This window comes from Trichomycterus rosablanca, chromosome 5 (assembly GCF_030014385.1).
Source record: "Trichomycterus rosablanca isolate fTriRos1 chromosome 5, fTriRos1.hap1, whole genome shotgun sequence".
Taxonomy (NCBI): Eukaryota; Metazoa; Chordata; class Actinopteri; order Siluriformes; family Trichomycteridae; genus Trichomycterus; species Trichomycterus rosablanca.
Genome location: NC_085992.1, coordinates 48,739,026 through 48,756,782, shown reverse-complemented (window position 1 = coordinate 48,756,782; position 17,757 = coordinate 48,739,026). Strand labels below are relative to the sequence as shown.

The window sequence follows — 17,757 nt, the reverse complement described above, 5'->3', positions numbered from 1 at the left end:
AGACAGAAAGTAGGGTAAAAGTAGAACTAGGAGTCGACTCCCAAAGGAGCCGATTCTCTGATTCGGTGCATTCGAAATTGACCGTCGACTTTAAAGTTTTTACAGGATAAAATGAACTTAGCTGGATTTTGCTTGATGTAGAGCTTCACATGATAAATTTCAGTACTTTGGTTGCATTTTGCTTTTAAATAAAGGGCAAAGTTTACAAGAGAATTGTTGTTTGTCTGGGGTTTCAGTTACAACGGACAGGGCTTTCAATGAATTATGTTAATAATTTTTTAATAATAGTCATTTATAGCATGGATATGTGTTATTTCACTTCAGTATAATATTGAATGTGTTCATGTTAAGTTTGCTTTGTAGAAAAATCCTTAAAGTTTAAAATATTCCTCTTTTAGTAAAGTATTGCCCGGAGTCGATTGTGATGAATCGACTCCTTAAATCGACTCGAACTTTGCCAGCAACAAGCCACCTTCATCACCTTTCACCTACATTCACTAACCTTTAAAGGTACATTAACTTTTAATACATTTTAAACAATAAATATTACTATATTTCTAGAAAACCCACAATAAATGCATTAAAGAATTTCAATTTGTGAATAAAAAGTGATAGTTTGTGATAAATCATTTAATAGTACCAGCATAATGGCATCATAAAGACATCAAATCATCATGTATAAGGATTTTTAAATGTATTTAAAAATGTGCCCAGGATTATAAAAACATTATTTAAAAATAGCATGCTGTAGAGAAATAAACATCTTGACAATGCATCATGTAAAACTACAATTATTCAAATTATTTTACATAATGGGCTGTATATAGTTGCATGGCAGAATATGTACAAACATCTGGACACAGATAGTCTTCTTTTAGTGGTCAAAAAAAATACATTTTAAGTTCCAGAAAGATGTTGTTAAGGCATGAAACACACAAAAAAAGATATCAGAGCCTTATTTTTATATTATTATATAATGCCGAATTTAATTTCATTTAAAACCCACATGATAACAGAAGCATTTATATAATGTAATGAAGTATTTAAATTTTACAGAAATGCATGAAATGTTAATAAGTATCCAGCCTGTTATTGAATGATAACATGTAAAACAGAGTAAATTACACACAGAGAAAGTGTAACAGGATTTAGTGCTGATACGAAAATAATGGATTAAATGTTATTAAAAACAAAATCCACATAATACAGAACAACAATCAATCCAAAATAAACAGCAGGAGTTAACAAGATATTTTGATTAACGTAAATTAAGTGTTTAAGTTAGTGCTGGGCGGTATGACGGTACATTCGGTATACCATCTTTGACTCCTCATAACGTACGGATTTTTTAAATACCGCCATACAGTAACATAGTTAATACAACAGCTGTAGGCTTCAGTAGGAAGCAAATCATACAATACTGTTTATTGCTAAAAGCGCTATGGGGCACTGTGCAGATTACAAACAACGAACAATCCACATATGCAAGGACACGATTCCTCTATACGTAGACAGTCGAGAAAGAAGCTTTCAGAGCGATAATTAAAACTCTGGATTCCAGGTTTGTCTTACGAGGTTAAAATACTTCAGGTCAGTCACTAAACCAACATTACAAGCGAACTGGAGTTGTATTTATTGCAACTGTTTCACGCGTACTGATTCCATCATATATTGTGTCATTTTGTGGGGCCGAGCAAAGATTATAGTATCAAAACCTTCATTATATACATGGTGAAATTAAAACTTTTCATGATCTATGTACTTATGACAGTAGATTCAGCAACAGACATAGAAAACGTCCCAGTCATACAAAAATAAAACATACTGTAATGTACCGTGAAACCTTCAGAATCTTAAAAAATACCGTGATACAAATTTTTGGTCATACCGCCCAGCCCTAGTTTAAGTACATTGTTTTAATGAATACATTATTAATTAGCATGTTGAACTTCATTAAAAAAACTTTTTTACTGACTAAGGTCCATTGATTCCATATAAAGGCCACACGCATGAAAACAACAACATTAAAACAAAGTTTAGACAGCTAATACTGTATGAGAACAATTAAAAATATATATTTTTAGCTTTAACAGCAAACACAAAGTACTTTTTCTTTTAATGTGCTCTGGGTCTTTGGTTTATTTAATTATAAAATAAATTAGGTTAATTATATTAGTAAAATTAGATACATTAGATAAAAGTTTAAAGTTACAATAATTAAAAACAATACAATAATTCCTGTAACAGTTTAAAGTGCTTTCAATTAATGAAGGACAACAGATTCTGGTCACTGACCGTAACAAATAGCCAAAGATAATATTTTAGAAATATTTCATTAATTCATTCATTTTCTTATCCGCATATCCGCGGGGGGTGCTGAAACCTATCCCAGCTTTTCAATGGGTGCAAGGCACACAGCAACACCACAGACGGGACGCCAGTCCATCGCAGGGCAGACACACATACACACACACTTACACACACCCATGTGTGTCTCCAATTAACCTGACCACATGTTTTTGGACTGTGGGAGGAAACCGGAGCTCCCGGAGGAAACCCACGCAGCCACGGGGAGAACATGCAAACTCCACACAGAAAGGACCCGGACCGCCCCACCTGGGGATCGAACCCAGGACCTTCTTGCTGTGAGCCAACAGTGCTATCCACCGAGCCACTGTGCCACCCATTTTAGAAATATTTTAGAAATATAATATTCTAGTATATTTAGTTTGCAAATCTGTCTGGTGAACAGCTGGAAAAGTGCAAAAAATGTAAATGAAAGGTTAAATATATATATTATATAATATTATATTTATATATTATAATAATATTATAATATTATAATATTTTAGTACCAGAATAGGAAATGATTTAGTATAATGTACAAACTTCAATTTTAGAAAAGTAAGACAGTATGAGAAATCCAGTGGTTTCTATTTTTGTAATCATTTTCATTTGATATCAAGGTCCCAGTGGGTCCGGTTCGACTGGGAACACTAAGTGTAAGGCAGGAACACCCTTCACCGAGCGCTAATACATTGCATGGCTTTATCCATTATTGAAGTGTTTATTACAATTGTGAAATGGTCTGACACTGACTTGTGAGTGAAAATGAGTGAAATGTTTACTGAACACAAAACTAACAAAACTTTTAAGTGCCTCACCATGTCCTCATTGCTTTGTGATGGTTGTCTGCACAGATGGGTCAGCTGTCTCCAATGCGCTCTGTTGTGATGCTTATATGATAATGCAATCCACATCATGATGTTGTCAATCCAGCTTAGCTTTGATCTACTGTCTTTAGTCTTTGTCTTTTTTTTCTACGTGAGTGAAGATTAAGGTGCAAAACACAGGCGGGGTCCCAATGTTCAGGAAAACACTGTAGCTTTATGATTATGTTAACTAGCAGAATGCATCTGGATCTGGTGATGAATGTAGTACCTTACTGGTTCAGCTCAGCGTGGTGTTACACTCACTGTAAAAGGACAGGGGGCGAGCGTGAGGCCAAAACGCCCGAGCATGGACGGAGGTGGGCGGCCTTCAGGAAGGCGGAATTGAAATGCCTGCATCAGGCTGCTGAACATTAAAAACAGCTCCATCTTTGCTAACTGTTCTCCCATACACACCCTCCGACCTGCAGACAGACAAGACAATACAGTTACACCTATTTCTATAAGTCTTACTTAAATTAATAAATCATTTTGTATAGATTTACATTTTCAGCATTTAGCAGACGCTTTTATCCAAAGCAACTTACAATTGAGAGTATACATTGCAAGCAATTGAGGGTTAGGGGCCTTGCTCAAGGGCCCAACAGTGGCAGGCTAACAGATGTGTGGCTTGATCCAGCGACCTTCTGATTACTAGTCCTGTACCTTAGAGAAGACTAAAACACATTTACATTTTCGGCATTTTAGTGGATGCCTTTATTCAAAGCGACTTACATTACAGTATACAGTGAGCAGGGGCGGCTCGTTCATTAGGGCGATCGGGCGACGCACCACCAAAGGCCGAAAAAGAAGACATTTTTCTATCACATTCAACCAGTGTTAAACTAACTGTGACTGTTCTGGAGTCTGTCTTGCCTCGGAATATCGTCGTCCAATCAGCGTGGAGTTGTGTTCCGTACAGTACCGCCCCTTTTGGGGCGAAATCAGTCTGACTAAGAATCGCCCCGGATCGCTCTCATAGACTCTCATGTTAAAGCTCTTTTTTTCGTACTGCAGGCGCTGCAATGCATTCTGAATGACTTCCAGGGGGGCACACACTGACGTGCTTGCGTCACACGTAATCGTTCCTTATTTGGAAACTAAACGTGGTGTTCCGTATTTTTATCAATGGGAGAGAAATGCTGCAGATTAGACTGAGACAGGGCGACAGGTATGAAACAGAAGGAAACTGTTGCTACAGTGGGAATTAGAAAGCGTTTGGTTATTATTTTAAAGTAGTATTTTTCCAGTTCTGAAAGTTGGCAACTCTAATTGGAGCTGCTAGCGATCTTGTCAACATGACTACCATCACCTCAGGATCTGCTGCACCTAAAATAAAATGCTGATGAAGACTGAATTAAATTCTTAGTGTGAAGGCTTTACTTAATTTTATGATTAATGGTAAAGCTGCTCTCTCTCTCTCCATGTTCAAAGTTATTTGTGAGGGCAAACTGACAGATGACTTAAGATGTTCATTATTTAAGCTTTAATTTACCCATTGAATGGGTCACCTTGGCCAACATCGCAACAATTGCCCCCCTGAAAGATTTAGCAGGAGCCGCCACTGACAGTGAGTATACAGGCCTTGCACAAGGGCCCAACAGCAGTGGTGGGGCTTGAACCAGCAACCTTCGGATTACTAGTCCTGTGCCTTAACCACTAGGCTACGGCTTGCCCTATAGTGCTAATTAAAAGTATTAGTCCCACAGTAAAGTAATCTAAGAATAACCTCGTCCTCGTTCAGTCAAGGGGGCATTTGTAAGGTCTTAAGAATGCTTTAATTTTTCTAAAAGGCATTTTATAGAGTTGAGATAAGGGCCTCGTTTAGGTCCTCCACACCAAATCTATCACACTATGTTTTTATGGACCTGAAGCCTTTCTAAAACCCTTCTCACAAAGTGGAAAGCATGTAATTGATTTAATCTAATTGATTTTATCCATCTGTTAGTAATGGGGGCGGCACGGTGGCTCGGTGGGTAGCACTGTCGCCTCAGAGCAAGAAGGTCCGGGGTTCGATCCCCAGGCAGGGCGGTCCGGGTCCTTTCTGTGCGGAGTTTGCATGTTCTCCCCGTGTCTGCCTTGGTTTCCTCTGGGAGCTCTGGTTTCAAACATGCAGTCAGGTAAATTGGAGACACTGAACTGCCCTATAGATGAGTGTGTGTGTGTGTGTGTATGTGTGTCTGCCCTGCGATGGACTGGTGCCCCGTCCAGGGCCTTGAGCCAATTGAAAAGCAGGAATAGGCTCCAGCACTCCCCACGACCCTAACTGGATACGCGGTTAAGAAAGTAAGTAAGTGAGTGAGTGAGTGAGTGTTAGTAATGGGTGTGGCAGAAAGACCTAAACTTAATAAAGTTATATAATATAAAATATATCAAGCATACCAATTCCAAATGGAATGAAGAATTCCTTTCTGAGGAGTTGTCCTTGTTCATCCAGAAACCGTGAAGGATTGAAATCATCTGGATTCTCCCAGACTGTGGGATCTCGATGGACCGACCACAGATTGGGGAGGATAACGGTGCCCTTAGGAATAGTGTACCCTCGGAATTCTGGGAAATAAAAGATTAAAGCAAAATTGATTCCATAATGATTTCGCTTTTGAAAAACATCACGAGAGAATCACAAGATCTGACCAATTTGCAGAACTAAAGATCCATTTACTGAAAACCATGTAATCTGTAATAATTTTGATTTCCTGACCTGTGGTTTTAGAAGCCATGTGAGGAATGGACAGAGGAACCACCACAGTCATTCTCTGCACCTCCATGATGGAGGCCTCGGTGTAGGGCAGAGTGCCTTTATCAGTCAGTGATGGAAGTCTCCCCCGTCCCACCACGGCATCGATCTCTCGCTGAACTTTCTCTGTTAGATCAGAAGGAAATTAAGATATGTGTTCTCTTCTGTGGTACTATGGTACACTTACCCGTCCCTAGCTGAGACACTCTGCATTATATTACAAATATCATGGTAACTTACTAATGTATAACAATGTATAGGAACACTAGCCAATCAGAAATAAGTACAAACATGCTGCAAGGTAAACACAGACACTGTTGAGTCACATTTTTATGACCACTTCGTGAGCTGGCTTGGTGGGTAAATAAGGTGTGGAAGACACTCTCAACCGATTTGGGTGTGAATCCATCCCTGCGGGTCAGCCATACATGCTGATTATGTTCCCTGAGGCGGATGGGATCTTCCAGTAAGACAATGCGACATGTTACACGGCTAGAAATGTCCCACATTGGTTGGAAGAGCATGACCAAGACTTCCAAGTACTACCCTAATTCCCCAGACTTGAACCCAATTGAGCATCTGTGGGACCACCTTGATGGTTGTGTTGTCTCTCTGCAGTCAGCATGGCTCCAGATACCTGTGACAACCTACCAGGACCTTATTGAGTCACTCCCAGCCCATATATCTGCTGTCTGTGCTGCTGGTGGTCATAATAATGTGACTCGACAGTGTATTTTGCCAATAAATATCTGGAATGTAGGAATAATTATACTGTACCTTGGACGTCAGGGTGTAAACACATGTACAGCACCATCCACAGGATGCTGTTTGTGGTAGTATCCGTTCCCGCGATGAAAAGGTCCCCAATTATGTAGAACAGGTAATCCTCTGAGAATTCACCCTCCTCCAATCCTGCTGTTTTCTGCTGTTTCATCATCTCCACCAAATACATGTCGATGAAATCTCTGGGGTTCTCGGGGTCCAGCGTAGCTCTGTGCCTTGCTATGATCTTTTTAAGGAACGCCGTGATGTCCCGTTCCACTCGGCGGAGCTGCTTAAAGACGCCGCAGGGTACGTAGTAGAGCCAGGGAAAGACGTTGATGAGCACGGCCGCGCTGTTCATGCTGATTTCCAGCCCGTGAGACATGAGGTTGATCTGTGTACGGAACTCCTCGTCCTGGTGATGGAAACGCTGACCCAGACTGATGGAGGAGATTACATTGGACACGGCATTGCTGATCAAGGGGGTCAGATTCACATCCTGTCCCCCCTTTAGCAGCTCTGCCTTGACCATGGTGAATCCCTCGTGGATGCAGGGCTCTAGGCTCAACTTGCCCAGGCCAAAGTTTCGCAGAGTTGTGTGGCAGAACTTGCGCTGCTTTCTCCAGACGGGCCCATATGGTGCGAACACAATGCCTGCAGGACAGGGGGCAGTTTCTGCTTTATAAAACACTGCTTAAAATGTCACTTTTTAATGAATATTTGGAACAACTGTCTTGTGCGCTTATTCATTGGCCACTTTATGAGCCACACCTTCCATATAAATGCACAAAGTGTGTATACAGTTACTAAATGTACCCTGTACACTTTGTCAGCCCCCTTTCCTACATCAAATAACGGAAGGGGAACCCTACAGAACCTCCGCTGGTCAGGTGCTATTTGGGTAATGGACCATTCTCAGCACTGCACTAGCACTAACAGTAATAACATGGCAGTGTGTGTTGTAATGGTGTGGAAGAATTAGATACATGAGTGTTGTTGGTATTTGTAAGTAATGTTTAAACCTACTGCTCACTTTTTAAGGAAACCAAATAAACAAATCATTTAAGGTGTACAGAGATTAAAGTTGTTTTTTAAAGGCAGTGTGTGTGTGTTGATCTTCTTGTAGTCTTTTATCAGTGGACACTTTCTGATCACAGGACGCTGTTTACTTTATATTTTTGGTTGAAACCGAGTTCTCCTTCCAGCACTGACATTAAAGTGTTTAAAAATCCCAACAACACTGATATACTTACACTAGTACAACAACAAGTTATTAATAGGTTAGTGCAGTACTAAGAATGGTCCATAGCATCTGGCCATTCAGGGTCCTATAAGGGTCCCTTTACAATGTTTGTTTGTTTTACACTTTGGTTACATTCATGACAGGAACGGTAGTTACTCGTTACACAAGATTCATCAGTTCACAAAGTATACCGAACACAGTCATGGACAATTTATCATCTCCAGTTCACCTCACTTGCACGTCTTTGGACTGTGGGAGGAAACCGGAGCACCCGAAGAAAATCCACGCAGACACGGGGAGAACATGCAAACTCCACACAGAAAGGGCCCGGACCGCCCCACCTGGGGATCAAACCCAGGACCTTCTTGCTGTGAGTTGACATTGTTACCCACTGAGCCACCGTGCCGCCCCCTTTACATTGGATGGATGGTGTATATTCAGTGCATACATCCACACAAAACCTTTGTAATGTCTTGAAATAATGCCTTCAAACGTTGTACTTAATAATGTACACAAAAAATATTCATCTTAACATGTTCAAAGAGATGACAGACACCCTTGTACAATGCCCCCTAATTATTGAATTCATGATGACACTGCTGTTTCAGCCATGTCTATTCCTAAAAATTGCATAAAATTAATTGTATAAAATAGATATTATAAATCTTATACAATGAGGCAACGTTTGGTAAAAGCCTTTCCTGTTCATTCTCCAGCATGACTGTCCATAAAAAAGTCAAAAAAGTCCATAAAAATTAGTTTGGTGTGGCCCTGGCCTTAATCCATGTGGAAAGTCTTCCTGGGGGCGGAGGCTGTTATAGATGCAAATGACTCCATGTTAATAGCTATGGTTTTATAATGGGTTAAACTTTGGGGCATATCATGCATGTTCAAAAACTCATCAAGTGCTAGATATTGTAAATGAAAAATGTGGTGCAAATTGCATCTGGTTTTATTATAAAAGATGATTTTATTGGTTGGGAGGATTGAATTCAGGCACTAATGTTGGAACAGCAGGCCTGGCTTGCAACCGATGTTCCAATTCATCCCAAAGGTGTTCTATGGGGTAAGCTCCACCGGCAACAACTGAAAAATCACTCATATTGTTTTGATAACTGCTCATGTGGAAAATAAGGGTATTTTAAAGCTTAGAATCTGTCATTTTAGACCAAATGGGCGACTAACAACAAATGAGCAACTAAGTGGGTAGCACTGTCAGCTCACAGCAAGAAGGTCCTGGGTTCGATCCCCAGGTGGGGTGGTCCGGGTCCTTTCTGTGTGGAGTTTGCATGTTCTCCCCACGTGGGTTTCCTCCGGGTGCTCCGGTTTCCTCCCACAGTCCAAAGACGTGCAAGTGAGGTGAATTGGAGACACTAAATTGTCCAAGACTGCGTTTGATATTAAACTTGAACTGATGAATCTTGTGTAATGAGTAACTACCGTTCCTGTCATGAATGTAACCAAAGTGTAAAACATGACGTTCAAATTCTAATAAACAAACAAACAATTATATTTCTTCTAATGTGGACATATTATGTTTTAAAGAGGCTTTGCATACATATTTTACTCTTATGTAAAACGGCTTACCTCAGGTTGTTTCCCACAAAAAAACACACATTTAAATGATTCAATTCAACACTAATTTACTGTTTATTTTGGGGTGAATTGTGAAATTTATTCCAAAGTTAATGATTAAAGGATGTGAGCGAAGGGTTCAAGGTTGGCAACCCTGTCAATCAAGTATCTACACCCACCAGACTCAAATATATAACACTCAAACAAGCTGCTTTGCAAGTTAAAGGCATCAAGTTAAAATAAAAGAGTATTTTTTTCTGAGACACAGCGGTTCAGCAGGTTGTGTGGGTGCAGCACAGCTCAGTGATTCTGAGGACCTGGTTTTAATCTTGTATAAGTCACTATCTCTAAAGAATTTGGCAAGTCCTTCCCATGTCCACTTGGGTTTACTTCAGGTATTCTGGTTTTCTTCCAACCAGTGGAAAAATGCCCACAGGTGTAGTGGCCACTATAGGTAGCAGCCAATCCACCTGCTGGCATGTTTTTGTTGGTTGGTTTCCAGGTAGGCTCCTAAACCAGCACAATTGTGACTGGGATGAATTGAAGAATGAATACATTTCAAGCAGAAAATGGTAAAGCTAGGGGTTAAAGATAAAATAAGATATACATATGTATACAGATGTACATACATTATCGTGAAATATAATATATACATTAAAATATGATATTAAATATTGCACTTTTTGTATTGCACTATAGACATGTAAGTGTATATATGAGTGATACATTACATATTGTAATTTGTAAAATTCTAATCTAGTGTTGGGGGGCTTGGTGGTGCAGCTGGTAGACAGTAACTAGGTTCTGTCCACAACTCGATCACTGTCAGTGTGGACTTTAGTATGTTCTCCCACTGCCTACATATGTCCTTTTGGATAATCTAGTTTCTTCCTTTACATTACATTTGCAGCATTTGGCAGACGCTTTGGAAAAAGGCCCAACAGTGGCACTTGGTGGTGGTGGGGCTTGAACTGGCAACCTTCTGATTACTAGCCCAGTACCTTCACCGCTGAGCTACCACTGCACACATCCAAAACACATAGAAGGTGGATTTGCACCTGTGTTGGTTTACCTTTGCGTTTGGTCAGGATGGTGATGATGGGGATGTCTGGTCTGTCCGAGAAAACCTCAGCATGGTTGGACAGCGCGTCCCTGATCAGCTCGTACCCGTTCAGGACCACCACCAGCTGACTGCCCACAAACAGGCTGTACATCTGACCGTACACCTTCGACAGCTCCATCAGGCCCACCTGAGGAGAAAGTGGACTCGCTCTTCTCTTCTCAAACTCTTCATCTTTCCTTACAAAAAGTCTGAGTATAAAAGGAGGCACTAACAGGCTCCCGAAGTTCCCCACGATGGGGAGCGGTGCTGGACCCGGCGGAATGTTTACAAACACGGACTGCTTCAGTCTGTACCGCCGCAGCACATAGAAAACGACCAGAAAAGAGGTCAAAGCTACAACGAACACGCTGGAGCTGAGACCAGTATCCATCCACGACTGATGAGTCTCCATTACTAATAAAAACATTAATAAAACAGCATTGCTTCCTGTGAAACCCGAGCAGCATCCACGCTGGCTTTATTTTGATCCTGCAGAATGACAGTGTCGAAGAGTCGAACGCAATAAGAGTCGATTCTCTGGTTCAAAACACTGGGAATCGAGAGTCAAATCTGGGAGTCGATTCTCTGGTTTCTTTAGACAAACAGAGTTGCCAGGTTTGCAGTTTCCCCTCAGGTTTGGGCTTGTTTTAACATTTCAGTTCAACGTTATTGTCAGTATACTGTACAAATAAACAGGATTATACAGTGAAACGAAACTGAACTGATCCAGTGCAGCGATAAAAAATATATATATACAAGACAACAGTGCAAAGACAATGGACAAAAACACAGACAGAGGCTGCATGGACAGTGAAACAGAATATATGCAAGGTCAGAGGTAGAATTAAAGTGTAAACTATGGTAGAAATGAATATGTAGTCTGAGTGATTGCAGCTTAGGTGCTTTGTGTGCATTAATTTGAAGTGTACAGTATGTTGAGGTGAACCAGGTCAAGGGTACAAACTTAGTAAGTATTGTAAACACAGGTGTACAGTGCAGGTAAATAAGCATTAGCAGCTTAAATTTCAAGTGTACAGCTTACAGCATAAATGTTTAAGTATAGAGTTCCAGTTAAGAGTGCAATGTGTGTACAGTCCCATGAACTGGTGGAGCTCTGTGCAAACTTGCGGGTGAATATTCAGGTCGCAGGGATTGATTGATTTTTTGGGCTACTTTCAAAATGTAATGCTGCTGCCGAAAAGCAGTACAAAATGAAAATGCATTGTCAATATGTACTGATGTAGTGTTATGTAACCTAAGGATAGACAGGGAATATTCAGTAGGCCACAGCTGAGGGAGGGACAGAGTTTAAAAATGTGTCCTGTCAAAGTCATGGCAAAGGAATATAAGACAAAACATAAAACAGTAAGCAGTCAAAATTGTATGAATGCTTGAGCTCAAGTGACAATAGAAAGCAAATGGAAAAAAAGTCTCCAAAAGTTCAGCTCTTCATGTTAACTAAAAGTTTATAAGGAATCATAAGGAAACGAAAAGACAAAATTGTTAGCAGACAAAAAGGATCAGAGGGGAGAAGAGAGTACAGGAGAGGAAAGACCAGAAAAGAGCAAGTACAAGGCAAATTCAGTTCATTTTAGTATTAATTGTGCTACTATTAAATGTTCTTGACTGTGATCTAAAATTATTATACAATACAACAATAAAATATAATCATAATAAGTTATAATACTTAAGTTTTAAGCAATTTATTATTTCTAAGTGACTTTTGACCAAAAATTAATATGATCTAAAGGGAAGAAGAGAAGAAAAGAAAAATAACCCTAACTGTTGTTTTTTTTTACTAATGTCAAAATGTTTTACATGCTAATTAAAAAAAAAATCTCTGGAATGTTTTAGACCACTAAAGGTAAATCAGAAAAAAAGAGATTGTAATTTGTTGGGCATGTTGGCACCAACTATTTAATAACTTAAATGAAACGTTGCGTGGTGGTTGTGTATTATGTGGGAAAATCAAAACTTTTTGTATATCAGAAGCAACTGAAGCTGCATTTGTGTATATCAGAAGTGTTTGCAGCAGTCAATGTGTCGAGGGCCTTTAGGTCCATACTATGAATAACAATATTGTGTGTACTATATTGTTGTTTTACATTTCTTATTTCATGCAATGTTTTGCTTGTGCTTGTTTTGCTCAGTACTTCTGTGTAGCAGCAGATCTACTGGTTATCAAGCATTTCTGCATATTTATTCAGTTAGCATACACAGTCCCCTATAGGTGTGGTTTTATCCGTGTCTTGAAAGTGCAACCAAACACAATACTTTACAAGCAATGTCACAATAGTTGAATTTCATTCATCAGCGGCTTTCAACCAAACACTGTGATTAGAAAACAAAGTATTGTTTTAGTTGACACTTACTGTTTTGGAGGAGTAGGCCCTGGTGCTTGGTTGTTAGACATGAACTGCTCCTTCTGGTCTCATCACAGCATCTTTATTATGCCAGGACTTCCACTAGTCTGGCTTTTTTACATTTCTTATTTTATGCACCATGTTTTACACCGTAAACAGTCTATAGTTGTAATATTTCGAATAGATCGAGAATTTGATTCTGTGGAATCATCGACTCTTTGAGTCGAACCCTTCCTAATTTAAAACATGGAATCGGAATCTGAGTCGATTCTACAGTGTGGATCTGAAGTCGAGCAGCCACACTTGCTAGGGCATTTAAGCAAGATGTTAAACGGTTTAATCTAAATGTAAGGTATTTAACTAGAATTAGAAAAGACAATAGGGAGTTCCTTATGTCAGGGTTTTTCAAACCTTAAGAGTCGAGAGCCGAAAAAATGGGTCACAAAAAATTAAAATAATTAAATAATCTTGTACACGAATGCCCCCTTGTGGAGGCTTTATGTTACATCTTGTAAACCACAGAGAGATTAGGATGCATTGCTTGTGTGGCGTAAAAAGTCCTGGACAAAATGTGGGTCGCTTAGATAAAAAAGAAAGAAAAACCAGCCTTAAGTGATTGTCGTTTAATTGAGATGTAACACAATTACATGTTACATTGCATACTACATGCTAACATTTAGCATTTTGCCCTAGTATGCACTGTATTCTACCATTTTCCAAACCCCCATTGTATATTGTATACCACCATTCTGCAGACAACGATTCAGTATCTACCTCAGCATCCCCCCCCCCCCCCCCCACTTCCCACTTTTCCTGCCTGGTGGCTCCATGCTGAGCATCCTTCTTGTGATAGAACTCTCATCCCTCCTCTGCACATGCTCAAACTGTTTAATCTCTCCTCCATAACGTTGACTCCAAAACATCCTACCTGTGCTAACCCTCTAATAAACTCGTTCCTAATCCTGTCCAATCGCATCACTGAGAATCTCATCATCTTCATCTCTTTTTGGTCAGTGCCACCACAGCACGTCTTACTAGGGTCTCATAAACTTTCACTCTGGCAGATGCCCTTCTATTATAAAACACTCCTGTCACTCCTCCACACTCACTGCTTGGACCCGCTTCTTTACCTCTCTACCACACTCTGTATTACTTTGTACACTTGACCCCAAGTATTTAAACTTGTCCAGTTTTTTCATCTCAACTCAACTGTGCTCACTGTTTCTATTAAAACTAAAAAAAAGCTTTTAAAGATAAATTGGCAAAGAATTGATTGGTGTGGGTTTCAAATTTGATTACCTTTATTTTTCATTTCATTTTTTACCACCACTTTATCCTGGTCTTGGTCATGGTGGGTTTGTTTTACATTTATAACACTTTTATCCAGAGCAGCTTACAATGATGACTGAATACAATCTGAGCAATTTAGGCTTAAGGGCCTTGCTCAGGGGCTCAACAGAGGCAACTTGAACCAGAAACCTTTTGATTACTAGTTTAGTACCTTAACTGCTGACCACTGCCCTAATTCAACATTTCCCCTGGAATTACTTGGCTCAGTGTGGTAACGCACTCGTAACAGGATGCCAATCCACCTTGGGCTAGTTTTCATATGTGTTTACAAAAAGAATATGCACTCTTTGATTTGTTAAATGTTAAATGTTGCTTTTAATATGTTTTAAAAATCACAATACAAACTTTAAGAATCAATAAACAGGGGCTGAAAAGTAATACAATACCAAAGACATCACATGCATTAGAAAGGCACATTTGTGACTTTAAACATTGTGATGTGAGAGCAATACGAGTAAAACACAATAACTGCTGGAAAAATATAATAATTATTGAAAGCATAGAGTTTATGAAGTCAACAAAAATAAATCTGTGAATTTGTGGAACACTTTCCCTGGTTCCTCTTCATTTTGTATTTTGTATGTGGAATTAACTGACTCAAGGCATGGTGGGGCAGTGGGTAGCATTGTCGCCTCACAGCAAGAAGGGCCTGGGTTTGATTCCCTGGGTCCTTTCTAAGTGGAGTTTGCTTGTTCTCCATGTGTCTGTGTGGGTTTCCTCTGGGTGCTCCGGTTTCTTTTCACAAGTCCAAAAACAAGCAGTCAGGCCAAATGGAGCTATTAAAAACATGCTTTATAAACCCATTCATTCATTCCCTGTCTGTTTTATCACCGTTTTATCCTATTTAGGGTCGCAGTGGGTACAATTAAACACCCCACACAGGTCACCAGTCCACCACAGGGCCACACACACACACACACATTTACACCTAGGGCGATTTTTGTATCTCCAATTAACCTGACTGCGTGTCTTTGGACTGTGGGGGAAACCGGAGCTCCCGGAGGAAACCCACACAGACACAGGGAGAACATGCAAACTCCACACAGAAAAGGCCCTGGACCTGTAAATTGAACCTTCTTGTGGACTAGTACAGATTTAATGTTATTGTCATGACTAGATTTGGCCACTAGAGGGCCCCATTCACCACAGCTAAATAAAGCGGCGTTCAATCAGATTAGACCTCAATCAGAATAGATGAGTACTGTTAAGGTTATTCGGAATATATATCTATATATTATTACATATTATCTAATTAAACGAGGTGGATAATCATTTAAATAATCCGTTAAATAGAAAAATAATAGCCATGTAAACGTTACCAGAGTTTAAGTACGTTCTGCGCATGTGCATAGTTTACAAAATATACACCGATCAGCCATAACATTAAAACCACCTCCTTGTTTCTACACTCACTATCCATTTTATCAGCTCCACTTACCATATAGAAGCACTTTGTAGTTCTACAATTACTGAATGTAGTCCATCTGTTTCTCTGCATGCTTTGTTAGCCCCCTTTCATGCTGTTCTTCAATGGTCAGGACCCCCACAGGACCCCCACAGAGCAGGTATTATTTAGGTGGTGGATCATTCTCAGCACTGCAGTGACACTGACATGGTGGTGGTGTGTTAGTGTGTGTTGTGCTGGTATGAGTGGATCAGACACAGCAGCGCTGCTGGAGTTTTTAAACACCTCATTGTCACTGCTGGACTGAGAATAGTCCACCAACCAAAAATATCCAACCAACAGCGCCCTGTGGGCAGCGTCCTGTGACCACTGATGAAGGTCTAGAAGATGACTGACTCAAACAGCAGCAATAGATGTGTGATCGTCTCTGACTTTATATCTACAAGGTGGACCAACTAGGTAGGAGTGTCTAATAGAGTGGACAGTGAGTGGACACGGTGTTTAAAAACTCCAGCAGTGCTGCTGTGTCTGATCCACTCATACCAGCACAACACACACTAACACACCACCACCATGTCAGTGTTACTGCAGAGCTGAGAATGATCCACCACCTAAATAATACCTGTTCTGTAGTGGTCCTGTGGGTCCTGACCATTAAAGAACAGAGTGAAAGCAGGTGGACTACAGTCAGTAATTGTAGAACTACAAAGTGCTTCTATATGGTAAGGGGAGCTGATAAAATGGACAGTGAGTGTAGAAACATGGCTGATCGGTATATATATATATATATATATATGCCACCGTTTCTTGGCTGGTGCATTAATTCAGAAATAGCTGGGCAATCATTGCTGGTGTTATATTATTATACTGTTGCAATAATAGTATTGACTATAGGTACCAGTTCACAAATAAATATAGTATCATATAAGTCACAGTGGTTGATGGGAGAGGCTTTTAAAATGTAAATATTTCATTGGTTCAAAGTCAAAATCAGCAAAAAAAATTCTGAGAGCGCTCTTACAGCAGGCAAACAGTGGTATTCGATTAGCCAAGTTACCCAAAGTCATCAGTTTAAGTTCAATGAACCTAATATAACCTAAAAATTAACATAACTTACATGTCTTGGTATTGTGAGAGGAAACCCTTACAGACACTGGGAGAACATGCAAACTTCACACAGAAATGACCTGGACTGCCTAGAAGGTCCTGGGTTCGATCCCCAGGTGGGGCGGTCTGAGTCCTTTCTGTGTGGAGTTTGCATGTTCTCCCTGTGTCTGCGTGGGTTTCCTCCGGGTGCTCCGGTTTCCTCCCACAGTCCAAAGACGTGCAAGTGAGGTGAATTGGAGACACTAAATTGTCCATGACTGTGTTTGATATAAACTTGTGAAGTGATGAATCTTGTGTAATGAGTAACTACCGTTCCTGTCATGAATGTAACCAAAGTGTAAAACATGACGTTAAAATCCTAATAAACAAACAAACAAAACCTGGACCGCCTAATCTGGCAATCAAACACAGGACCTTCTTGCTGTGAGGCCACAGTGCTACCCAACGAGTTGACATAACCAGTCAGCTTTACATTTGTTTCTGTAGGTTGGTCTGAAATAAATGAATAATATACAGATATAAGGATTGTTCTAGAATTTTTAAAGGAAAAACACATTTGTTAACATTGTGTGGGTGCTACACTTCTCGAATACAATAAACAGAGCCAAAAAATACAATTTGTTCACAAATCAGACATTACTTATTTGAATAATGTTAAGGCATGTAGATGAAAATTTAAAATATAAAATAATAATTGATTAAAGGGATTAGGTCCAGGCCTAAGTACAATATGATTACTACCTTAATCACATTTAATTGTTGCTCCATTTGTTGTCCATAAGTGCAAGATAAGCGAGTTAATATGAAACGATTGGACATGCATTTCCACTGCTTTACCAGCAAATGCCAACAAAGTAAAATATAAATGTCTGGTGTTGTCTGGCAATAAAGCAATGTACACTGC

At 39.8% G+C, this 17,757-nt stretch overlaps 1 protein-coding gene across 1 annotated transcript; it reads right to left on the bottom strand.

Moving 5' to 3' along the window:
- Positions 1–3,441: 3,441 nt before the first annotated feature.
- On the bottom strand, positions 3,442–11,040 carry LOC134315307 (cytochrome P450 2U1). The gene is made up of 5 exons (XM_062996397.1): positions 10,599–11,040; positions 6,724–7,362; positions 5,911–6,072; positions 5,592–5,759; positions 3,442–3,634 (listed from the first exon to the last, which is right to left on the bottom strand). The coding sequence occupies exons 1-5, from the start codon at positions 11,038–11,040 to the stop codon at positions 3,456–3,458; spliced, it is 1,590 nt and encodes a 529-aa protein (XP_062852467.1). The 3' UTR covers positions 3,442–3,455.
- Between the last annotated feature and the right edge of the window lie 6,717 nt (positions 11,041–17,757).

Coding starts and splice junctions, on each gene's coding strand:
- LOC134315307 (XM_062996397.1), bottom strand. CDS start 11,040: ATGGAGACTCATCAGTCGTGGATGGATACTGGTCTCAGCTCCAGCGTG. Junction 7,363..10,598: donor CATCCTGACCAAACGCAAAG/GTAAACCAACAC, acceptor CCTGTCCTGCAG/GCATTGTGTTCGCACCATAT. Junction 3,635..5,591: donor CTTCATTCCATTTGGAATTG/GTATGCTTGATA, acceptor GTCTGTCTGCAG/GTCGGAGGGTGTGTATGGGA.